Source organism: Amphiura filiformis, chromosome 12, assembly GCF_039555335.1.
Source record: "Amphiura filiformis chromosome 12, Afil_fr2py, whole genome shotgun sequence".
Classification (NCBI taxonomy): Eukaryota; Metazoa; Echinodermata; class Ophiuroidea; order Amphilepidida; family Amphiuridae; genus Amphiura; species Amphiura filiformis.
This window is the reverse complement of record NC_092639.1, coordinates 52,698,218-52,724,982: the sequence shown is the minus strand read 5'-3', so window position 1 is coordinate 52,724,982 and position 26,765 is coordinate 52,698,218. Positions and strand designations below refer to the sequence as shown.

At 35.8% G+C, this 26,765-nt stretch overlaps 1 protein-coding gene across 1 annotated transcript in view; it reads right to left on the bottom strand.

Moving 5' to 3' along the window:
• Positions 1 to 26,765, bottom strand: part of LOC140166388 (cGMP-inhibited 3',5'-cyclic phosphodiesterase 3A-like) — a 225,972-nt gene that overhangs the window by 52,159 nt on the left and 147,048 nt on the right. The window contains 1 exon segment of the mRNA XM_072189839.1: positions 3,276 to 3,398. Within this exon segment, the coding sequence (XP_072045940.1) occupies positions 3,276 to 3,398 (123 nt within the window).

Below are 26,765 nucleotides of genomic sequence, written 5' to 3'. Positions count from 1 at the left end.
TATGAGCAATTTATCAATGACTGAAAACAAACAAGAATTTGAACACTGTTTTTGCCAATCTCTCAAAAAACAATATTAGCGACATCCGGCTCGTTCCCCTTGATCATGTCACATACCGTACTGACTCGAGTATAGTCCCACCCCGCTTTTGGGTGAACATTTTTCAAAATTGGGGGAGGGACTATACTCGAATTAAAAAAAAAAGTTATTTATTTTTTCGGCTTTGGAGTGTCCCTGGACCTAGACCTAAATGCTAGGATTGCTTGAAAAAAAAAAAAAAAAAAAATTGAATTTTGACGAAAGTTTTGTGTTTTAATATGAAAATTGATACTTTGTTTTCATGTCATACTCTATTAATGATATCAAAATGTATTCAAATTCAATGCATTTTGATATCATTAATAGAGTATGACATGAAAACAAAGTATCAATTTTCATATTAAAAACACAAAACTCGAAGGTGGGACTATAATGCTCGCGTCAGTACGGTATTATATTCAAAGTTTTAATGCACTTAAAAATGCATAGTTCCCGAGATATAAACATTTTACATGCAAGTGTCCCTGCAGCACAAAAAATAAAGGTGCCAACATTGTTTTAAATAGCAGTATCATAAAAATGAATTTCACATGCTTCGGCTCATTTTGCTCGATCTTATCAATTGTTCTATAAAATGTTAAAACCACATGGGCTTTTAGCACTATTGACAAATTCATGTATCAAAAGCACAGAAAAGAAAAGAAAAAAATCACTTTGCAGTAAACGCATTAATGTTTTAAGAACATTACAGAGCGATGCTTAAAGCTTATGTAACTTTCTAACAACAGAAAAGAGCTTTAAGCGTATTAGGAATTATTGATACTACATTTAGGCTGACTTGATTCATGCTGCATAGATGCTGTTGGCGAGAGGAAAACAGACTATTCCAGTTAAAATCCTTACACCCTCTATGTAAGACATGACCTGAATCTTCCATGAAGGGGGTGTAGATTACAAATGGGGTTACCTGAATGGGTTACTCCATTTGAAATCTACACCCCCTGTGTGGGAGATTAAGGTCATTTCTTCCATAGGTGTATGGATTTCGGAAGTAATAGCCCAATAGATTTGCTAAGCATGGAAGCAGGTGGGCCTTTATGAAAGCTCAACTATCGATAAACTGAAATAAAAATGATCAATTTTGTATGCACTTTACACGTTCTGATAGGTAAATTAGGGCAGTTTGTTTGACTTAATTGAAGTAGCAGAAAGTGCAGTGTTGGTAAATCAGTAGATTTATAAGATAACAAATTGTGTATGGAATCTGAAGATTTGTACGATAATAATGCAAGAATGGCAAGGTTTTTTATTCACATAAATTATTTCAGAGAGTACTTGATTTTGCATCAGATATATATAGACCCGGAGAGTATTGTTTCACAATATTAAGGTGGGTCAGAGGCAGAGGAGAGCATGACCTAACACTCAAATATTGAGACAAATAAAGCTGACACACAAGAGGAATGGTGTGGGTTCTATAATAAAGGAGATCCCAAGGCTTGGTGTCATGTCTGCCCCCTGTCAATGATTGTTCTCAGGAGGGGAAAATGCCCAAAATTGTGTTTTGATATATTATTGGCCAAACTCAAGAACCCCAAAACCTATGTGAGTATAGATGTAATTATTAGCTTCCTGGATCCATTTCATATAAGATTAATGTATTAATATTAAAAAGTTTAGTGCATTTTTTTTAATTAAATGGCCAAAACGGTAAAAATATGGCTCATGCCATCCCATTTGTCTTAAGTCACTTTAAAAAGATTTTGCTTCTAAGTGAATTCATTAACCCATTTAAATGTACTTCTGGCAACAGTGTGTATTTACATCAGAACATCACAATGGGAACTCATCAATACCAAGTCAATGGGCTATTCCAGTTGAAATCCATACACCCCGTATGGAAGACATGACCTTAATCTCGAACACAGGGAGTGTGAATATCAAATGGGGTTTTACCTGAATGGGTGACTCCATTTGAAATCTACACCCCCCTGTGTGGAAGATTAAGGTCATACATAGGCATGTATGGATTTCAACTGGAATAGCCTAAGGTTTTACCTTGAATTTTGGAGTACTAATATGCAATAATAATAGGCTAAGCCACTCATTTGTGCAAATGAAGTCTGTCGCCAATCTTGTGAACTGCAGATGATGCTAGATTTGAATTACGACAATCGAATCACGACCGAGTGTCGTATAGCATAACAGTCTAAATTTGCATTTTTCAAATGTATATTAGCGAGAAACTCAATGAAATAAGTAAAATGTGGGTCTAATATTTTCCACATTAAAACAAAATTAAATGAAAAATTTGTATTTCTTTTAATAACAGTTCACTATTAAAGCAGTATGTACAGCATTGCCTTTTGCACATGGAGGTCAATTTTAGGGTAAAAATCTCCCAGATGATGAAGTAACTTCACCTCTTTGTACAAGGAGTGAATACGAGTGTTACAGTCCTGGTTTCACTTTATTTAAAATGTCTGAAATCTAACCAGTGTGGTTCTTGGTGTAAATCTATGCAATAGGAAGATCATTATCTTGAAAATAATCAGTTACTGAAAATATTTGCAACTATTATTGTTATATGTTGAGGTTGCCATCTCATCTCCAGTGCCGAGAACTGTTGAAGACTTACCATTGCCATCTGGGATGGGAGTGGAATAGTCTGCCATCACAAGCAAGGGAAGGTTTGTCCACTGTTGTCACATGCATGGACCTAAGTCTCTTACACTGCCATGCACACATACATATGGTTTAGGAATGGTAGACGCCTTGACAGAATCAGCAATTAGACCTGGTTTCTATTCTATTATTCAAAATAGAACATGGTTAAACTGCTGGTTCTGCCATAGACATATCACCTGTAGACTTATGAGTGCTCATCCCTTACCACAGCAAGTGAAGCCACATATCCATGGTGATTTTGACGGGATGACTGGAGTTAGAAATACACACTCATTTGTGTGATTGCTGCACCGTTATTCATGGGGGCAATCGGCGTAAGACTCAAACACATCTGCTTGTTTGTGTCCTGGCAAAATTGTTGCTATGCAGTGTTGATTTCACTACGCGCACAAAGGTCATTTGTCTAGGTGCTTGTTTGTCTGGAGGTTCTGCCAGGGCACCTGCCATCGACTGGCTGTTGGCTTTTGATGCCATCCCTTAGTGTAGTGTGTGCACAGACTGCACACCCCAACAACAAACAAATGCAAGCACAAACATTTATATCTTACCATTGTCTTTTCTGCTCATAGGATCCAAGTCTTCTGGGTTGACTTGTGTAAAACCAGGGATTTGTTGAGTTGAGAAATAGTACACAGCATGTAAGACATCAGCTGCATGTAGTCTGTTATGATCTGAAATAAGAGCACAAAGGAAAATGAGTTGAAACAAATTTGAACCCTTCAGTCATATAGAAGTCTTATCATAAGAGTTTTGTTTTAACCAGCACCATGAATTATACAATACTTTCTACACATTTTTATGTTAACCTCTATGAGAAGAAGAATCTAAATAAAACCTTCAAGGGGTATTTTTATGGCATGTTTCAGTAGATATCCACACACACAAAAAAATCTTATTTTCAAAATTTCAGTTGATTCCAAATTTGGATTAGTGAGTTATGCATGATTATGTATAACATTGCTCCATATTACTGTGTTGTAATTTTGTTCTGTTACCAGAATGTAAATACAAATTTGACAATATTGTTTTTCCAAACAAAAGCATAATGCAAGACATTTATGTATAAAAATCTCAATTTTTTAAAGAAAAGTGGGGTGATGAGGCTGTGGATCACGAAATGCACATTTAAAAGTCAACCATATTAATCAAATCCTTAAATTACCTTTAGGCAGCTCACAATACAAAACAAATTAAACACAAAATAATATCCTAATCAAAATATCAGCATCACACAAAACAAACAGATAGCAACTGTGATCATCCTGTAATTGCAATTATATATAGGATACGATTTCCATTTCCTATCATCCGACACCACGATATATGCCCATGTCTTATTACTCCCAACACATCGATTATACACACTGTCACATACATCTTGTCTGGCCTAATAATCGCAAATATTGAGGTGCTAGCTAGTGTAAGATGGCCTTACTTGTTATAGCTGCCAATATAGACAATTGATAATTTCTGCATTCTAAATATTGTACACACTTCTCAATATGTGACCTGCTCTGCCGAAACCTGCCATAAGTCGCACTCAGCCATTTCGAGATACGGCGAGTCAAAGTTGGGAAAGGGGTGAAAAACCTTGCAGATTTTGTTTTTCAGTTTTATTATTTTTTGATTCCTTAATATAGTAACTTTAACCTACCATTGAAAACAAAATATTCTTTTACGTTTAAAGCACCCAAATCTAGCATTTTCTGAGCCAAACCAAGGCCTTAACATGTCATTTTACAACTTTAAAGCCATTTTTCTTGCATTTGCCTTTTCTTTATGTGTCGCTTCCCCCCTTCCTGTTGAAAGACCGTAGAATGAGGACCACATGTCCCAGAAACATAATTTTGGTATCAAATGAAAGCTGAAGACCTACACTAAATGATGACATCAAAAACTCAATTTTCAAAATTAGTGACTTAATTATGTCGGGTTTTGTGGGAGCGGGTCACAATATACGGCATCTGGCAGCTATTGCATATAGAGACTTTCTGCACTAACCCTCATTATATATCAGATCTCTGAGTTGTTTATCTCCCATTTCCAAGTCTGGTTATAGTTTTGTGTATCACTTGTATATAAAAGGCAGTGGTAATGCTTAGGCTGTCAAATGATTTGATTTTTATACTCAAAATTCACACAGGTATTATGAACATGATATAATGTAATGGTGTCAAGGTTCCATGCATGGAATTCAATATATAAATTCAATATATAAAGCTCTAACAGTTCATTTGATTTTGTGGTCTTGAGTTTTAGATTAAACCATGAAATTTCGTCTAAGTCCTAATGATGTGACATTAAGCGAAACAAATTATCTTACTTTGCCATTTTATCTTAGGCTAAATACACAAAATACCATCAAAATGGGACTTGAAAGTACTGTAAAAGAGCAATTTTTCGCACAATTTCGAACAACTTTTTGAGAGCCAACGCCTTTAACGTGTTTTTTCACGATTTGCATATACACAAAAGGAATATTACACAGGTGTTATTTTTGTGGAAGCTGTTTGGGATGCAAAAAAAGAGCACAAATAAATGTAGCGTGAACATATCAAAAAGGCATAAATTTTTATCCTTTTGTGTTGCAGACGATGTACCAAATTGATTTTTATGACAAACCGACAACGCTGCACATAACCTTGCTTGATCGCATTATACACAGAGCCCCACCATTAAGTGCTCTGACACATTTCTTAATGTATTTAAAATGAAAGAAATGCTAGACATAGGCCTCAACATAAACACTTTTGAGAATTTTTTTCTCAAAATAGCAAGAGCTATCTCAAGAATCACTGAACCAATACTAGGCTTGTTTGTACTCATCTTAATGCATTTTTCATGCTTGTTCCAAATATGGCCATGAAAATTTACAATTCTGAATTTTTTTTAAGAACTTGCAGCCGACACACCCTTGATTACAATTTTAGCCTGTTTATGGGGGTAAGGTGTATCGGTGGTGGGGGAGGGATCACAATTTTAATGATGCCGATTTTTTGTAAATTTGGGACCCCCCCTTCCGAAGAAAATGCCAGCCCCCTTAAAAGGTGCATCAAAAGCCATTAAATGATTATTTTTACTAAATCCTTCATTTTTCTTACAGAAAAGTGACAAATGGATAAGTCACAATTGATGAAATTGCTACGAAGGCCATACTAATGTAACAACACAAAAGATGACATCTTACAAATGTAACTAGTTTTGTATTATAGCCTAGCTGACCCCAATCATTTTCCTTGATTATAGATATATTTGTAAAGGAGGTAATGGTGTTACGTATCTCCACAAGAACATAAAAACAAAATGGGGAATGATTGTGATTACGATTACAGTAATGATCACCTGTACTTGTGTGCTTGCGTAATATTTGTTTGTGTGTATTGTATACCTCGACTGCTATATAAGTACCCAGTTTCAACCACCGTTTATCAGTGGGAGCTGGTGGCCTAATGGTGAGGGCATCCGCTTCCGTGTTCAAATAACGTGCTGGCACATTCCTTTATTTTTTTGTTAACTTGCGTTGTGTGCGGGTCGGAATATGTGTTTATTTATTGTCTAGTTTAATTTGGGTTGGTTAACCCTTTGAACCCGATGAGCCGCCATAGCGGCTCACGGTAACCTGTACCGTAGTCCCGATGAGCCGCTATAGAGGCTTCTACCATGGTGTGTCAAAACCCGAAGAGTCGCTAAAGCGGCTCACGTAACATCAATTGCGATATGTTTTGTTTACATCGGAATCCTTTGGCTATCTGGGAGACCGGGGTTTCAGGGGTCGGAGACCTTTTCTTTTGGCGTGATGGGCAAAATGCTGAGGTGATTTTCGAGTCTATTAGGAAGTCCAGGGTGGAATGTACGGGACTATGTGGTAGGCCAGGGTTCAAAGGGTTAACTGTTCTTTCTTTATGATATATTTGTACCAAAACTGAAAGTGCTTTAAGGTAATTCTAGAAACCCTTTAAACTGTTCACACATAAATCTCCAGTTAAAATAAAATCCTTGTTCAACTATAGACTATCCATGTAAAAGCTTTCTACTGAGCACTGATGAAATTACATTACCGTCTGCTTATTGTGTTACACATTGTTTACAGTGCCCTCCTTATTTTTCTAATTACTTTATAGTTCTAGTGTGCAATGCATGGTTCTTTCCTTCCCTTGTATAATTACTTTTGTAAACTTGAGGCTCAAATGTTGACTGCTTGCACGCAGCACTTTATTTTGAGCAGGGCAAAACACACAAGCTTTTAGAGCATTGCAAAGGTTACTTTTCTATTTTATGTTTATATGGTATTTTAAAGTAAAACTTGGAGTACTTCTATAAACTGAAATATTGAATATCACAAACATTATATTATCATAGTTTATCAGGGCACGGTGACATAGTCTTAAAGTTTTCGTCTTATAATTGTGAGGTAGCTGGTGGTAGTGGGTTTGAATCCCTGCAGCACAAACCTGCTGTGCACTTGGGCAAAATAATTGTGCGCAATAGGCACCCAGTATAATGAAAGACAATCAAACTTGAGCAGGGTGAGTTTACAAGTGTTGTGATGATGACTTGCTGAACGCGGCTAGCTCGAGATACTCTAGCTAAAATACAGGTTTACATTTACTATCTTACATTATCTTGCTGTATTTCAGCTAGAGCTCCAAACGACAAGCTTCCGGGTTTTTTTGGAGAACAATACTGTTACATAAGACGAAGAAGAAGCCCGCCTACTTTGACTATGAATAAGTTTATTACATAAGCTTACATAATCGCATGGTCTTTGCGCCCTAAATGACTTTAATTCATCATTTGCAGATGTAAATATAAGCTTGTCCTGTTCCTATGCACTTACGGTAACTCCTGACATCACCAAATCAGCAATCGTTGCACTCTTACCCCTGCAATTTGTATTTTCTTTTTCACCTCCATGTGCGAATTCTCCATCTTGGACAACGTCAATATTTTGAAAATGGCGTTTAAAAGCAGGTGGTGAGCGCCATGCACAAATTCTCTACATTCAGTCAATTTCCTCTCAAACTATCGATGGGATTAGTTTGACATTTTAAAACGCTTAAAATATCACACACAAGTAGGCCTATGTTAATAAATAATATTAATGCAAGCTAAAACCATAATGAACCCCACAAAACTAACTATTCATCAAATACAGTGACACTTTAAATTCGCCGTGTTGGTTAGGCTCCGATCACTCAGTGTGCAAATTGAGCGGCGAGTACCAGTGATTTCGGCAGCTGCGAAATGTATGGAAAGTGCCATGTACAGTTGAGCAGTTTTGCCGTGTCTCTCTATCATGTCACTCGCCGCCTGCTAGTCAATTTCAATATTGCGGAGTTTGCGCACTTCACTGGTAAAAATGCAGTATTTGATAATAGGGGTGTTTGGAGCGAATTTGTGTTTTGATGTACAGGTTAAATTTTAAACAAATCATAATTTGGTGTTTTCGCTCAAAATACTACTTTTGTTATTTTTCTCTATTGATTGCAGGATCATAGAGGAATGGAAATGATGCCACAATTTTCATCCGAACCATGAAATAAGATATGCATACCCCTCTTATAAAATGCTAAGCCCAGCTGACCTTTGACATTTTTCGCCGTCTTCATCGATAGACATGAAGGAGTATTTCAGGTTACAAACTACACGAAATTCTGCAAGCATCATTGGAAATGATGCCACAATTTTCGTCTGGATCATCTAAACGAAGAAAGCTAAACGCGATCTGAAATTTTGTAACATTCCGATCGCTTTTGATCACCTGTTATCGGAAATTTCTGCACACACGTGAGTTATTGATACCTGCCAATCATTGGTGTTTATGTGTTACGTGCACAATGGTGTTATAACATACATTAGCATGGACACAATTGAAATTACAGTGCAATACAATGCAATGAAATTGCGCACCAGATCTATAGAAATAACCTTGCCCGGTTTTATGCAGAATTAGACCCTGTCTGAACGCGGCGGTATAACCGGCACCTTATTGTACATTTTGCATCTTCAAACATATAAACCATCTCAAAAGTTAGGCTTTTAGTAGCATTGTAAACTTATTGTCCATTTTCCTATACTAGCTACACAGTGTGTCTGTAATTGACGCGTGACCTCACCACACGGCTCTGTGTTGAAGGTATAGGAAACTTTTTTTAGAACATCGTCCTGATGTTATTTTTAATTCAATGTCTTAGAAACTCAGATCATCATTTGCAGAAATTTATTGTGATTACTAATATCTTTTCAAAAAATTAAATAGAGCATGTTTTCAACGTAGTTGTAGGGTTTATAAAACATGTTGTGCAAATCTATCACTCAAGAATCTGTGTACTAATTGAATGGGATTTCATGCCTTCCACGGCCTGAAACTTTCTCTGACTTTGCAACAGCGCCACGGGCGAACCATATTTGCGATTCCTTAGAAACTCACATGTCAATCATCGTCATTTTTTTCTCTATCATGAGTCCAAAAAGCAATTCTATTGGTCAATGTCTTCAACGTAGTCGCCCAGTTTGTATGAGTGACAGTTTTTCCTAGATTCGTGGCCATCCCAGCCAAACTGAACCAAGTAAGCAGACCAATGCTTGACCAGTTATTGATTTATTGACGTCATAATTGGCCAGTGCCTTTGTGATAGGCAAACAGTTATTGATTGGCCTAGATCAGTGTTGAGTTAAGAGCTTTTAACCAGGATCAGGGTGATAAAAGGTCGAATTTTATTTTACACAGGGATAAGTTTATGATGGGAAACTTTCTTTCCTGAAGGCCCCATGTCAACAATGCCTAGAAAAGTTGCTTTTGGCGTTGTAAAAGTCCGTAATTTTTCACCATTTTCTGCTATTCCTTTTCTCAATGAAGATGAAATTTCATTCTTTCATGTCCCGACGTGCATCATTAAGACAGTCATTTTCAAGAAAAGGTATATCACTTACTAATTTATTGATATGTCAATTTTACACAATGGTAAGTCACATTTTGTGACGCAATGAGCGTCTTGGCATATATATGTATGACGGTCATTGGACAAATGACGCACCATTCCCGGGGGTCGTACAGTGCGTCATACAAGTGACAGGTGTATAATTTAGGCACAAAAGCAAAGTGTCTTAGTATCATTTGTCTTCTCCATGAAACCAGGATATTTCTAATCTGGCCTCCTATGTCATTGCAGTGACAAACAGCTATCAAAATCAAAAATATAAAGTAATATTTTGAATTGTCAAGGAAACCACAACGTAAAACTGAAATTTCTGGGAAAATGTATGACAGCACTTGCCAGAATTGGTGCTTCCAATTCTTCCAAGAAGAAAAAGGACATTTTCAGTTCAATTTGAAAAGGACATTTTCAGTTCAATTTGAGATTGTGAAAGTTGGAGTTTGTATGGCAAATGTCCACAGACAAGTGTTGATCAAATACAGAATTCTACAAGCATACATCTAAATGAGGTTTTTTTTTGATGAAAGAAATGAAAGGCAGACACCCTCCACTAAAACATTATTTTGAGTTTGAGCAACTATATTACTCCTACAGGTCTTACAGGTGGCTCTACAAACATGTATTATTGACCAAACTATTGTAATGTTATTGTGGAGGGTGTCTGTCTTTCGCCTCTTTCGTCAAAAGAAAACCCTCATTTAGAGGCATACATCTTGTAGATGAAATTCTACGGTATGTTTGTTAGTAAAGACTGGCATACAGGCAAACACATGAGAAATCTATGTACAACAGTGGATGAACTGTAGACGTCCACTGTTGCCCGTATTTGCAAGTCCACAATTGGATAGTAAAAACTTCACCATCTCTCTACGGTAAGGTGAAAAACTCAAATATGTGACTACAGTTGGATGGTAAAACCTCTATGATGTGCATGTATTTCAATAATCAGTAAACCACAGACAGCTGATCTAGTATTGCGAGTACTTTTCATAGACTTTTACTATTGTGTTACAAACATAATCCATCAAAACACAGCTGAAATTGCATTGTATTTATCTCATGTATTGTACATCAATCATCAGTTATTCTTTGATAATATTCACCAGTCAACCGAGGCATGTAGGTTTTTCACAATTGACTCTGTTAGCCGTCCATGCATGCTATCCTACATTATAATAGGATTCATCTGCTTTTTTTTACAATCCAGGTGTTCCCTCATTATTCTTGATCAAGGATACTATTTTACCCTTGCAATCGGTTTCTTGGCTTTGTGAACTCCATGAATGGCATTGTAGTCATATGTGAATGACCTGCATGTATCAATAATCAGTAAAATACAGACAGCTGATCCAGTACTGAAAGAGTTTTTCAACTAGTATTGTGCCCCAAACGAAATCATTCAAAACACAGCTGGAATTACAATGTATTTACTTCTTGTATTGTATTTATTATCAAAGGGACTATGAGTCCCTTATATTTGTTCTAAACCACATATTGATTGTTAACTTAACCATGAATTTATTTTATCTTCATGGTTTCAACTTGTTCTCGTAAAATGGCTTCTTTCCTCTTTTCCCTCAGACCAAATCCAACCTTATTTGCTTTTTTTTAAAACCAAATTCCACTTTAATTTAGTTTCTCTCCTGCACCCTTTGTCCCGTTCGCACCATGCCCGATTTGTCAACTTTCATGTCAGAGCACAAATTCACTCCGTCTAAATTTAGTAGCGTACTCAATTCACATTCCCAAACGTCAGATAATTCATGTAACATTGACCTAAACCTGTGCTGCAAATGCAAATATTACGACACTAATTCAATTATTAATGAAAATGCCCTCCGCCTAAAATAAATTTTCTTTATTCCACCACAACACCAGAAGTATTAATAAAAAGGCTAGTACTATTGTGGATTACATTTCGATTCTAAATCATGATTTTGACATTATAGGTTTTACAGAAACCTGGTTCAATTCAACCGATGAATCCAATTTAATTGACCTTGACAACTATGACAGAATAGACTGTATACGCCCGATAGATCTGGTGGAGGTGCGTCCTTATTCATCAACTCTAAACATAATTTCATTCAAAGACCTGACCTTAAAATAAAAGCCACTCACTGCGACTCTGTTTTCATCGAAATCCCTGATAAAAATATAATCGTTGGCGTCATTTATAAACCAGAATATGTCGATTACCATCAGTTCATTTCTGACCTGGAATCAGCCCTGAATACCATCTCTAAAGAAAGGAAAAAATGTTTTGTCTTAGGCGACTTCAATATCGATCTCCTAAAATTTGACCATAACCATCAAGTCAATACATTCGTTAATCTGATGTACGCCTATTCATTTTTTTTCAGTAATGATGCGGACCCACCGGATCTACACAACCAAGACCGGTACTACAATCTCGCTAATTGACAATATTTTTACAAATGATACTGATAACCAAATAACTTCTGGCAACTTGGTTACAGACCTCTCAGATCATTTCCCAAATTTTATTTCTGTTAAAGGCTCTCGTTTTGATAACATTTCTCAACCTATAACTAAACAAACAAGGCAATTCAAACCAAATAATATTAAAGGTTTCAAAAACTCCCTGTCTATTGTCAATTGGGATTTTATACTCCACTGACGATAATCCTGAAAACTCATACACGAAATTCATTAATAAAACCACTGGCCTATTAGACATCCACTGCCCTATAAGAACAACTAAAATGTCCAAACGTAAATCACCACGTAAGCCCTGGATCACTACAGGCCTTGTTAAATCAATTAGAACTAAAGATAAACTATATAAAAAGTACATCTCTAAGCCTACATCAGAAAATAAACTTAAATATACTAAATATAGAAATATATTAAATAATTTACTACGTACAGCCAAAAAATCCCATATTACCGCCCAAATTGAATCAAATAAATTTAACATGAAAGAAACTTGGAAAACATTGAATAATCTTCTAGGTAGAAACAGACGTACCAAATTACCCGACTTCTTTAAAGATAAAGATGGCAAAAAAATTACCAATTCAACTGAAATAGCCGAGAACTTCAATATTTTTTTTACCAACATAGGCACTAAGCTAGCTGAGAAAATAACTACTCCTGACGATGACTACATCTCTCCACTAAATTCATTAAATCAGCATAGCAGTATGTTCTTAAACCCAACATCCCCTGACGAAATAATTAAAATAACTAAAAAACTTAAGGCTAGCAACAGTAGTGGCTTTGACAATATAAGCACTAAACTACTCAAAACAATAATCAATGAAATAGCCCTGTTCTCTCACATATTTTCAATAGGTCCCTACTCACAGGCATTGTCCCATCTTTACTCAAGATCATAAAAGTAATACCAATTTTTAAATCTGGTGATAATCAGATTTGTAGTAATTATAGGCCGATTTCAATATTACCTTCTGTCTCGAAAATACTTGAAAAAATAATATACACCCGTCTTTCTGATTTCATTGCTAAAAATAATATCTTAAGTTCCCACCAATATGGTTTTAGACCAAACCGGTCCACATACATGGCAATAAATGACCTTTACTGCAAAATTACAGGTGCGTTAGACGAAAAATTGCATAGTCTTGGGATATTCTTAGACTTAAGCAAGGCCTTTGATACCCTCAACCATGATATACTTCTCCACAAACTAAATAGCTACGGTATCAGAGGTCTTGCCAAAAAAAAAAAAAAAAATTATCTTTGTGAAAGAAAACAGTATGTCGTTTATAACCACCAGAAATCTGCAGAAGGTGACGTACTATTTGGTGTCCCCCAGGGATCAATCCTTGGGCCACTTTTATTCCTTTTATATATAAATGACCTCCCACTTTCATCTCCTTCCTCCCATTTTATTATTTTTGCTGACGACACCAACATTCTTTTTTCCCACAAAGACCCAGAACAACTTGAAGAATTAATAAATAAAGAACTCAAGAAAATTTCGAACTGGTTTAAATTCAATAAGCTTTCATTAAATATAGATAAAACTAACTTCATGATCTTTAAAAATAAATACAACAATAAACCTGACCATAATTTTAACATTGAAATTGATAATAAAGATATCGAAAAAGTAGAAGTAACTAAATTCCTAGGTATTTTAATTGATAACAACCTTTCATGGAAGACCCATACATCCCATATATCAAAAATTGTTTCAAAATATACGGCATAATTAGGAAAGTCAGACCATTTTTAAACCAGGAGTCCCTCCAAACACTTTACAACACTCTGGTGCTACCATACCTATCCTATTGTACAATGGTATGGGGTGATAAAAATAATAGTAACTTGGAATCCCTTTTCATTATGCAAAAGAAAATCATCAGAACATGCACTTATTCACTTTGGCTGGATCATTCAACCCCTCTTTTCATTTCCTTAAAAAAACTAAAAAATTCGTGATATTTACACGTTTCAACTAGCAACTCATATGTATCGTTACCACCATGACCTCCTCCCACAGGACTTACCAAATAATCATTTCATGACAAATTCTGAAATTCATAATTATGAGACCAGACAGGCCCTTGACCTTAACATCGCGACGACAAACACACTGCTAGCCAAAAACACAATTAAAACCCAGGGACCTACCACTTGGAATTCACTGAACGAATTTACATTAAAAACTCTTGCTCCCTATCCTCCTTTAAAAAGCGAATGAAAAATTATATCCTGGATCAATACCACTCTGAAACCGTCAATAACGAAAGTACGCATCAATCATGTAAATTTCCTTACCCCCCCCTTGATGCTTTTTTTTTCTGCACCCTCATTTTCATGGATGTTCTAGTTCATATCAAATTTTTGTCAAATATATTCATGTGGTATATGTATATGTACCTAATATGACATCCATTTACTGTTTTTCTTTTCTTTGCAAAAATGTTATTTTCATATTTAATAAATTATTAAATTCTATGTTTTTCATTGTAATATTTTCATGTAACCTTGGGTGCCATCAGCCACACGCTCAGCGTTCTTGATGGCATCCACATCTCATATAATTTATAATGCATTTGATTATCTGTATTTAATAATAATTTGTATATATGTGAGAAGAAACCAAATAAACTTGAATTGAATTGAAAAAATTGAATTTTTCACATCCTCGTCTGTTGGGTGTAGGGGTGTGTGCGCACATATGTACATTTGTGCAGATGGGTAACAACATGTAAGGCTCAAAGGAAACCCTGTGGTTCAACAGCTATTCCCACTAAACCAAGGCAAAATGAAAGCTATGCAGAAGACACTAGGTCTGATGCATGCCACTCACTGCCCTGGGTAGAGAATTGTGCTTATGTATTTTTGTTACAGTTTTGTCTTCGTCTGTATATGAAATTGCACCAAAACATATTGATTTGTAATGGGGTAAGCTCAATATCGTTGCACGCCCAATCCTTCCCCTTTCCACACTAATCAATGTTGCAATGAAAAGATTTCATGATTCAACATTGATTGGTAGGACTAAGGAATATTAAAATAATGAATGCTGAAAACTGATTGAGTTGCCTACGTGCAGATCTATGAAATCTGGAGCGAAAGGATAATGGACTCTTCCAGTCAAAATCCATCCACCCCCTGTGTAAGACACGACCTAAATCTCCCACACAGGAGAGTGAATTTCAAATGGGGTTACCTGAATGGGTGACTGCATTTGAAATCCATACTCCCTGTGTGAGTGATTAAGGTCATGTCTTCCATGGGGGAGGGGGTGTATGGATTTTAACTGTAATAGTCCAATCCACCTGCTCCATACCTGGTTAGAATTTTGGTGCAAAATAAAATATGCACAATTAAATACCTAATTTGCATACATAATTAAATATCTAATTTGCATTAATTTTCAGCTAGTAAGCATAATTAAATACCTAATTTTCAATAATTTTCAGATAATATGCATAATTGAATACCTAATTTGCATAAATTTCTAGGTAGTATACATAAATGAATACATAATTTGCATTTAATTTGGAAACTGGAGGTTGCTGGTAAAAATCATCACAGGGTGCACGTGTTAATAATAAAACAACCATGCAAGAAATTGACAAATAAATCATTTTATTTATAAGTTTATTTTATTAAATACATAAATATTTGTAAGAAAAGCAGAATAAATTTGACTTCAAATTTTGTTTATTTTATTTATTTTGATGTTGTCTATATATAGCGCGCTACATAGTGCACGGTAGAAATGCTTTCATATTTGTTCATACGCTAGTTCCCGCGAACTTGGCTGCCTCTATTTGTGTTCGGTCTATCCATTTAGTGGTAGGAGAAACTTAGATGCAGGGAATTCCTAGTCTCCAGTAAATGCCTCTACGATATCGCCATTTTACCACGTAGTTTAACCCAGCGTTTGCAAAGACTATTCGGGCCGGTCAGGGTCGGCGTAAAAGTGCTTAAAATACGTGTCGGACGTGAAAGATGACATTAAAACTATCCTTTTTTCTTAAAAACTTGAAAAATGTGAAATAATGAAATAATGGAAAATAATGAAATATTTGATCGGCATTTTTTTTTTTTTTTTTTCGGGTAACGGGAAACTGGGAGTCAACTTTCATTAGCCTTATGTGTATAACTCCATAGGCCACTGTGTTGTAATTTTGTTCTGTTACCACTACCAGAATGTAAATACAAATTTGACAATATTTTTTTTCCAAACAAAAGCATAATGCAAGACATTTTACACACAAACATTATGTAGAACATTGGTATAAAAATCTCAACTTTTTTTTGAGAAAAGTGGGGTAATGAGGCTGTGGATCACAAAATGCACCTTTAAAAGTCAACCATATCAATCAAATCCTTAAATTACCTTTAGGCAGCTCACAATACAAAACAAATTAAACACAAAATAATATCCTAATCAAAATATCAGCATCACACAAAACAAACAGATAGCAGTTGTTATCATCCTGTAATTGCAATTATAGGATACTATTTCCATTTCCTATCATCCGACACCACGATATATGCCCATGTCTTATTACTCCCAACACATCGATTATACACACTGTCACATACATCTTGTCTGGCCTAATAATCGCAAATATTGAGGTGCTAGCTAGTGTAAGATGGCCTTACTTGCTATAGCTGCCAATATAGACAATTGATAATTTCTGCATTCTAAATATTGTACACACTTCTCAATGGCATCTAGCAGCTATTGCATATAGAGACTTCCTGCACTAACCCTCATTATATATCGGATCTCTGAGTTGTTTATCTCCCATTTCAAAGTCTGGTTATAGTTTTGTACATCACTTGTATATAAAAGGCAGTGGTAATGCTGATTGCTTGGGCTGTCAAATGATTTCATTTTTATACACTAAATTTACACAAGTATTGTGAAAATGATATAATGTAATATGGTGTCAAGCTTCCATGCATTGAATTCAATATATAAATCTCTAACAGTTCATTTGATTTTGTGGTCTTGAGTTTTAGACTAAACCATGAAATTTTGTCTAACTTCAAGTCCTAATGATGTGACATTAAAGCGAAACCAATTATCTTACTTTGCCATTTTATCTTAGGCTAAAATACACAAAATACCATCAAAATGGGACTTGAAAGGACTGTTCGCACAATTTCGAACAACTTTTTGAGAGCCAACGCCTTTAACTTGTTTTTTCACGATTTGCATATACACAAAAGGAATATATTACGCAGGTGTTATTTTTGTGGAAGCTGTTTGGGATGCAAAATAAGAGCACAAATAAATGTAGCGTGAACAGTTCAAAAAGGCGTAAATTCTTATCCTTTTGTGTTGCAGACGATGTACCAAATTGATTTTTATGACAAACCGACAATGCTGCACATAACCTTGCTTGATCGCATTATACACAGAGCCCTGCCATTAAGTGCTCTGACACATTTCTTAATGTATTTAAAATGAAAGAAATGCTAGACATAGGCCTCAACATAAACACTTTTGAGAATTTTTTTCTCAAAATAGCAAGAGCTATCTCAAGAATCACTGAACCAATACTAGGTTTGTTTGTACTCATTTTAATGCATTTTTCATGCTTGTTCCAAATATGGCCATGAAAATTTACAATTCTGAATTTTTTTTTTTTAACTTACAGCCTACACACTCTTGATTACAATTTTAGGCTGTTTATGGGGGTAAGGTGTATCGGTGGTGGGGGAGGGAGGTCATACATTTTTGTTACCGAAATGGGGGGGGGGTCGCAATTTTAATGATGCCGACTTTTTGTAAATTTGAAAATGCCAGCCCCCTTAAAAGGTGCATCAAAAGCCATTAAATGATTATTTTTACTAAATCCTTCATTTTTCTTACAGAAAAGTGACAAATGGATAAGTTACAATTGATTTGTGTTGTTACCTTAGCTACGAAGGACATACTAAGGTAACAACACAAAAGATGACATCTTACAAATGTAACTAGTTTTGTATCATTGCCTAGCTGACCCCTATCATTTTCCTTGATTATAAATATATTTGTAAAGTAGGTAATGGTGTTATGTATCTCCACAAGAACATAAAAACACAATGGGGAATGATTGTGATTACGATTACAGTAATGATCACCTGTACTTGTGTGTGCTTGCGTAATATTTGTTTGTGTGTATTGTATACCTCGACTGCTATATAAGTACCCAGTTTCAACCACCGTTTATCAGTGGGAGCTGGTGGCCTCAGAGGATGATTTAAGGAAGCCCCATCATGCACTGTAAAAGTGTTATCACTGGAGTTTCAACTGCCACTTTACTTGTCAAATCCCATTGAACTCTGTGCAAAAGATGTTGTTTTAGAATTGCCCGTGTGTCATTATTACGTGGTCGATTTCAGATCTAAAGTGATGTATGCATGAAGGATAATTCACACCTTCTGTAGATAACATAAAATGTGAAATCGACCAACCTTTTGTAGGTGTATTTATTGTAAATATATCTGTCAAAATTCAAATTTCACCATGCACGTGTGTATGCAGTGGGCGGGCAGTGGTGTCATGTTCACTCACACGGCTTTGCTAACCGCAAGACTTGCTGGGAAGTGCTTAAATCATCCTCTGTGGTGGCCTAATGGTGAGGGCATCCATCTAGTGTTCAGAAGGTCATGGTTTCAAATACTGTGCTGGCACATTCCTTTACTTTTTTGTCAACTTACGTTGTGTGCAGGTCAAAATTTGTGTTTATTTATTGTCTAGTTTAATTTGGGTTGGTTAACTGTTCTTTCTTTGTGATATATTTGTACCAAAACTGAAAGTGCTTCAAGGTAATTCTAGAAATCCTTTAAGGGCTGGGGTATGAACATTTGGACAGTATTTATTGTGGGACATTAGAGCACATCAGACATATCGAATTGCATTCTGAATCGAAGAATGTCCTTCTGATATCAAATAATTTTGATTTTTTGAAATTGCAATTCAATACACATTTTATGGCAAATCATTAAAAATTGATATTTTTGATATTTAACAGTACTTGAAGTAAACTTTATAAATCTGATGATTTATACTTAAAGTGTATGTAGGTGGGATGAAAAGCAGACGATCAATTGAAAATTTTGACCTTTCGTATTGAAGATATGGATTTTTTTCCCCAAAAAAAAAAAAAAAAATAGGTCTTTTTGGGAAAAAATCCATATCTTCAATATGAAAGGTCAAAATTTTCAATTGAGCGTCGGCTTTTCCTTCCTGCTACATATACTTTAAGAATATGTCATTAGATTTATATAATTTACTTCGAGGACTGTTATATATCAAAAATTTGAAAAATATCTAATTTTTATAATTTGTCATAAAATTTGTATTATATTGTGATTTTCAAAAAATGAAAATTATTTGATATCAGAAAGACATGCTTCGTATTCAGAATGCAATTCGATAGGTCTGAGGTGCTCTCATGTCCCACAAAAAATACTGTCGAAATGCAATAAACGCTCATTTTAGATCCCTTAAACTGTTCACACATAAATCTCCAGTTAAAATAAAATCCTTGTTCAACTATAGACTATCCATGTAAAAGCTTCCTACTGAGCACTGATGAAATTACATTACCCGTCTGCTTATTGTGTTACACATTGTTTACAGTGCCCTCCTTATTTTTCTAATTACTTTATAGTTCTAGTGTGCAATGCATGGTTCTTTCCTTCCCTTGTATAATTACTTTCGTAAACTTGAGGCTCAAATGTTGACTGTTTGCACGCAGCACTTTATTTTGAGCAGGGCAAAACATACAAGCTTTAGAGCATTGGAAGTGTTACTCTTCTATTTTATATTGAACTGGTATTTAAAGTAAAACTTGGAGTACTTCTATTAACTGAAATATTAAATATCACAAACATATTATAATAGTTTAGCAGGGCACGGTGGCATAGTGGTAAAGTTTTCGGCTCATAATTGTGAGGAAGCTTATGGGTTTGAATTGCTGCAGCACAAACGTGCTGTGCACTTGGGCAAAAGAATTGTGCGCGATAGGCACCCAGAAATGTTCCTGGGGTTATGCGATGGCAGGGTGATCAGCTATTGCAGTTGAAATCCATACACCCCTATGGAAGACATGACCATAATCTCCTATACAGGGGGTGTAGATTTCAAATGGAGTCACCTATTCAGGTAACCCCATTTGAAATTCACACACCCTGTGTGGGAGAATAAAGTCATGTCTTCCATGGGGGGTGTATGGATTTCAACTGGAATAGCCCAAAGGCAGCTTATATAACTTTACCTACTGCTGAAGCGACTGACAGATCCTAATTTTCTTACCCCTGCCCTGCTATGACGCATGTAGATAAAGGCAAAATAGCGAAATGTCTTAGTATCATTTGTCTTCTCCAAGAAACCAGGTTATTTCTGATCTGTTCCATCTTTGTCATTTGCAGTGAAGTTGAAGCGGCTGACAGATCCTAATTTTCTTACCCCTGCTATGACGCACACAGACTAGGTAAACGCACAATAGCAAAGTATCTTGGTATCATTTGTCTTCTCCAAGAAACCAGGATATTTCTAATATGTCCTTCCATGTCATTGACAAATAGCTTCTTTCAAAATCAAAAATATAAAGTGATATTTTGAATTGTCAAGGAAACCACAACGTAAAACTGAAATTTCTGGGAAAATGTATGACAGCACTTGCCAGAATTGGTGCAAAGTCTTCCAAGAAGAAAAAGGACATTTTCAGTTCAATTTGAGATTGTGAAAGTTGGAGTTTGTATGGCAAATGTCCACAGACAAGTGTTGATCAAATACAGAATTCTACAAGCATACATCTAAATGAGGGGTTTTCTTTAACGAAAGAAATGAAAGGCAGACACCCTCCACTAAAACATTATTTTGAGTTTGAGCAACTATAATACTCCTACAGGTCTTACAGGTGGCTCTACAAACATGTATTATTGTAAAGACCAATCTATTGTAATGTTATTGTGGAGGGTGTCTGTCTTTCGTCAAAAGAAAACCCTCATTTAGAGGCATACATCTTGCAGATGAAATTCTACGGTATGTTTGTTAGTAAAGACTGGCAAACAGGCAAACACATGAGAAATTTCAAATGTGTGACTACAGTTGTATGGTAAAACCTCTATGCTGTTTTTCACATCCTCGTCTGTTGGGTGTAGGGGTGTGTGTGCGCACACATGTACGTTTGTGCAGATGGGTAACAACATGTAAGGCTCAAAAGGAAACCCTGTGGTTCAATAGCTATTCCCACTAAACCAAGGCAAAATGAAAGCTATGCAGAAGACACTAGGTCTGATGTATGCCACTCACTGCCCTGGGTAGAGAATTGTGCTTATGTATTTTTTGTTACAGTTTTGTCTTCGTCTGTATATGAAATTGCACCAAAACATATTGATTTGCAATGGGGTAAGCTCAATATCGTTCGCGCCCAATCCTTCCCCTTTCACACTAATCAATGTTGCAATGAAAAGATTTCATGATTCAACATTGATTGGTAGGACTAAGGAATATTAAAATAATGAATGCTGAAAACTGATTGAGTTGCCTACGTGCAGATCTATGAAATCTGGAGACGAAAGGATAATGGACTCTTCCAGTCAAAATCCATCCACCCCCTGTGTAAGACACGACCTAAATCTCCCACACAGGGAGAGTGAATTTCAAATGGGGTTACCTGAATGGGTGACTCCATTTGTGTGAGTGATTAAGGTCATGTCTTCCATGGGGGAGGGGGTGTATGGATTTTAACTGTAATAGTCCAATCCACCTGCTCCATACCTGGTTAGAATTTTGGTGCAAAATAAAATATGCACAATTAAATACCTAATTTGCATACATAATTAAATATCTAATTTGCATTAATTTTCAGCTAGTAAGCATAATTAAATACCTAATTTTCAATAATTTTCAGATAATATGCATAATTGAATACCTAATTTGCATAAATTTCTAGGTAGTATACATAAATGAATACATAATTTGCATTTAATTTGCATACATTTCTAGCTTAATTTTCAAGTTTTCAAGTAGCTTATAGCTACTGACGAAAGATACTGGATAGAAGTGCCATATGTATAATACTTATGCAATCAAAAGCATGATGGAGACCCCGTGTGAAGAACTGAAATTTGAAAGGGAAAAACACTCTTAAGATTGATGTCTCTAGATTAAGCGTACATGAATTACATGAACGGTAATGTAGTTAATGGTCGTATAAAGAAATAAATTACCGAATAGACATTTTATTTTATGAGGGGAATGAATAGATAATACATCAATATAGACTTGATGGCTTTCCAAATCGCACATTTAGTAGATTGGGGTTCAAATTAGGCTCTTCCAGATATCATCCATCTACCCCTATGGAAAACACACCCTCCATCTTCTACAAAGAGCAAATTTCAAATGGGATTACCTGAATGGGTGACTCCATTTAAAATATACAACCCCTGTGTGGGAGATTAAGGTTTTGTCATCCACAGGGGGTGTATGAATTTCAAGTGGAATCACCCATTATTACACTAATAAAACTGTGACAGTTTAATTCTCATCCTGTAACATTTCATTTGTACAATAAAATGGTGCTAGCCTGAAGCCTGGCTGCAGTCACATCACGGTAAATCACGATCTATACCTCTGACCTTTTTGTACACTTGGCCGTTAAGTTTCATTTCTGTCGGAGGCGTAATTGCTGCATCTACTTGAGAATGCTGGTCACATTGCAATTAATCAGTAGCAGAAATGTCGAAACCGTGCATGCAGTGTGCACTACTCCATCTTGTAAGCTTATGGTAAATCCATGCCATATTACGGCATTATAAGGGTGTTCTTAGTTGGAAAGCTGGGTGCCGGATGTGTGCATTTTTAGGCTTAAAGCCACTTATAGGTTTAGCTATGGATTCAAAATTTCAGAGAAATGTTTGAGGAAAGGGATGCTTTTTCAAACCCGTCTTGGAAAAATCTGGAAATGTGTTCCTTTTAATTGATTTTCAAAACAAAATTACCAAAAATTTTAAGAATTTTGGCAAATTCAGTTTCATTCTGAGCAGAAATCATTTGAAAGCCAAGAACATAATTTTAGAATTTTTTGTCAAATTGTGTATATTTTCATGGCCACTTTTCGAAATCCCAGAACCACAACCCCACCCAGACCCACAACCCAAATCAAGAACCCTGCCTGGTGCAGGCTACTTCATCCTGTAAGCTTACGCTCAATTCATGTTGAAACAGCATTATCGGACATTTATTAAAGTGTTTACTTGCATATATTTCATATTGCCATTCTCCTCTGCCGCTGTAAACTTAAACCCTCTTCAATACAGATGACCTTTCACAGTAACATGCTTTGATGATACTTTATATTACCACTGAATTTAAATTTATGTAACACTATAAATTTGAATTCCTATGTTTACTCCTACAGTGTTATCTTATATCTTAGGTAAACTACAATGACAGCATTGGATGTTTTGAATAGGGGCAAGCTTCAACTGCTGTTATGTTATGACTTTGAAATTCTATTCTATAGGCCTATCAATTGGAAGCTTGTATGAAATCATAGCTGCATTGATATTGCCTGATATTATTCAAGAATATATCAATGTGACGCTATATATTTTGAATTCCAACATGTGCTCAACAATTTAAGCCTATATAAACTTGAAATTCAAGCATCATTTGATGTTTTGTAAAGGGTATACAAGCTTCAACTTACTGCTAAGTCTGAATTCTTATTCCAATTCTGTGCTGACAGTTTTTACGAAAACCAAGTTGGAGTTACTCAATCATACTAGAAAATAGGAGAGATACTACTGTGTGGGTAGGAGGAAGGGTGAGAGGAGGAATGAGTGAGCGATGAAGGAGGAGAAGGGGGGGTAGAGACGGAAGTGTGGGGATTTTGTTTTACCCATCCACAAAGATTTCCAATCATGATACAGCTGAAATGATAAATGCCTTGGGGTTATATGAATAAACCTTTGAAATGCACATAAATGTGGAAATATGATCAGTGAGGATAAGTGCAAAATCTGGAAATTTTACAGAAAAGGGGTACCCTTTAATGTATTTTATTCAAAAATCCCTTTACAGGGTCTGCATTCATCCTAAAGACTGTATGGTGTAATTTTGGCCTAGAGGACAGATACTGGACCCTAAGAAAATGAGATTTGGCCAATTAAAAAAAGCTCCAGATTATGGGGTGCAGGAGAACTCATTACCCCATGGGCTGCAGGTGTACTAGCTAACCCCCTCCGATACACATGAAAAGAGCATTTATGACAGTTTTTCAAATTCATCATAGAGTGATTATCGAACTATCAATCATTTTTAGAAATCATTCTAATGCTTATTTAACAACGGCTAATTAAAACTTTAAAGCCATATAAGGTACAATTTCCGCCAAATTTTAATTTTGTAATTCTTCACTCAAAATACTGAAATACTATTGTCACAAAAGGTTTCTGTCCATTTTAAGCCAAAATAACAAGGTAATGTGAGAGAAACCCCACTGGAGGACTTTTATGTCTGAATATGACATTTTGCTCTGCTGACTTGACAAACACAGCCAATTTGGCTGATTCCATTAAGGTGTAAACATGGGACATAGGTAAACATTAAAAAAATCAGGTTCAAAAAACATTAAACCAATTTCATATTATAAGATTGTACATTATGGCTTTAAGACCAAAGTCTTTCCCCCATCCATCAATGTACGTCACTAATTGTTCCATGCATATTTTATGAGTGTCAATATTGTCCAGGGTGATGTAAACTGTATAGTCTAGAGGGGTAATTTATGTTACTGTGAAATAGGACATTTTTGCGCTACATTTACTTTTGCGCTTTTTGTGTTCCAAACAGGTACTCCGAATATAAAAACGCACAAATATATTCCGTTTACATGTAGGTCAATGTCAGAAAGCTTAGAATCACAAATTCTAAAACAAGTGAAACTGTTCAAAATTGTCAACACACGAAAAATTAATCAAGCAAAAATTTCCACTTTTACGGTACACAATCTGTTTATTCCAACCAGTCCTATCCTTACTTCACACCTACTTGTATTGGCTCTGAATCACACCTGTCAAATAGTGGATGAATTCAAACTATTTCTCACCGTCCTGTTCTCGCTATGGACCACAATGGCCTCATCCCAGTGGCATAGTTCAATAACCTTAATTAAACAATCATAGTGAAAAATTTGACCTCAAGTTGCAGAGTATGAGTTTTTATACCCAAATTTTCAAAAGGTCATTCAATGAATGCACAAATGAATTGGGGTTAATGAATTGTACCCCTGATAGATGATCATGTTGTGGATCCTAGCGCATCCTGTTCTCTCATTGCTCTGATATGTTGGGTCACAGGGGATTAAGAGTTTATACTTCTGAGCACATAGGTAATTAAATCGGTTATCAGACTCCAAGAACAATTGGTGATATGGTTGATGTTGCTAAAGTATTCCTTGCGTTCCCCACCTTATATTTTCCCAGAACAGGGCCCATTGGGCTGTTCCAGTTGAAATCCATACATCCCCTATGGAAGACATGACCTTAATCCTCCCAACAGGGAGTGTGAATTTCAAATGGGGTTACCTGAAAGTCCCTGCTTTTGTCCATATATGTACACATAGCAGAATGGAGCCTCTCATTTTTAGAACTCTGTTTCATGTGACAGAAAACTCCACACAAGGTGATAATTATGATTATGAAACAGGACCTTAATCTACCATACAGGGTGTGTAGATTTCAAATCCATTCAGGTAACCCCATTTGAAAACCACACTCCCTGTGAGATACTGGAATAATCCAATGCCCTAAACATCACAACTTATCCCTACCCTAAATAGATTCCAATTGCATCAATTATTGCTGCCTCCTCTGAACCATGCCCTTTATATGAGACTACTGGAAACTAACTAGTGTAAATAATTCACTTAGAAACAATCAAGATGGCTTGAAGGAAGAAGAAAGACTAAGTTGAATTGACCTACCCAGCACCAATATATATTGAGTTAACCAGACTTCTGTATATGAGACGCTACACTGCACTTTTGTCCCAATCACACTCTAGTCCAACAAATATCAAATGATCATATCCTTTCCATTGGATGATATTTAACAATAATTTATTTTTATAGTTTCAATTTCCAATTTGAAGCTCAAACATTACTTTCATAGACATTTTCTTTAACGCTATAGCTTCAAAAATGCATTCAAAGTGTAAAATTGACAGGCTGTGAAAATTTGATGCAATGATCAACTACTCGAGAGTGCAGCAGTCGGAATTGCAATTGCTAGCTATTGTGTTTCAGCAATGTGTTATGATGAGCAAAATCAAATGCATCATGCCTCCGACTCTTACAGGGGCAATTTACTTGGCTAGTATGCTCATAAATCATATATGGATATTGCTCACACAATCTCAAACATGTCTACGGGAGAAAAAAAGACTCCCAGACGGTTACTGCTAAATTGGTCATGCATTGGGCTTCCTGAAGCAATATAGTAGTTTGATTTTTGGATAGTACACATTTTAAGTCTTGCTTTTTAAAGCCATAATGTACGATCTTATAATATGAAATTGGTTATTTTTTTCAAACCTTATTTTTTTGGCATATATATAATGTTTACACATGTCCCAAC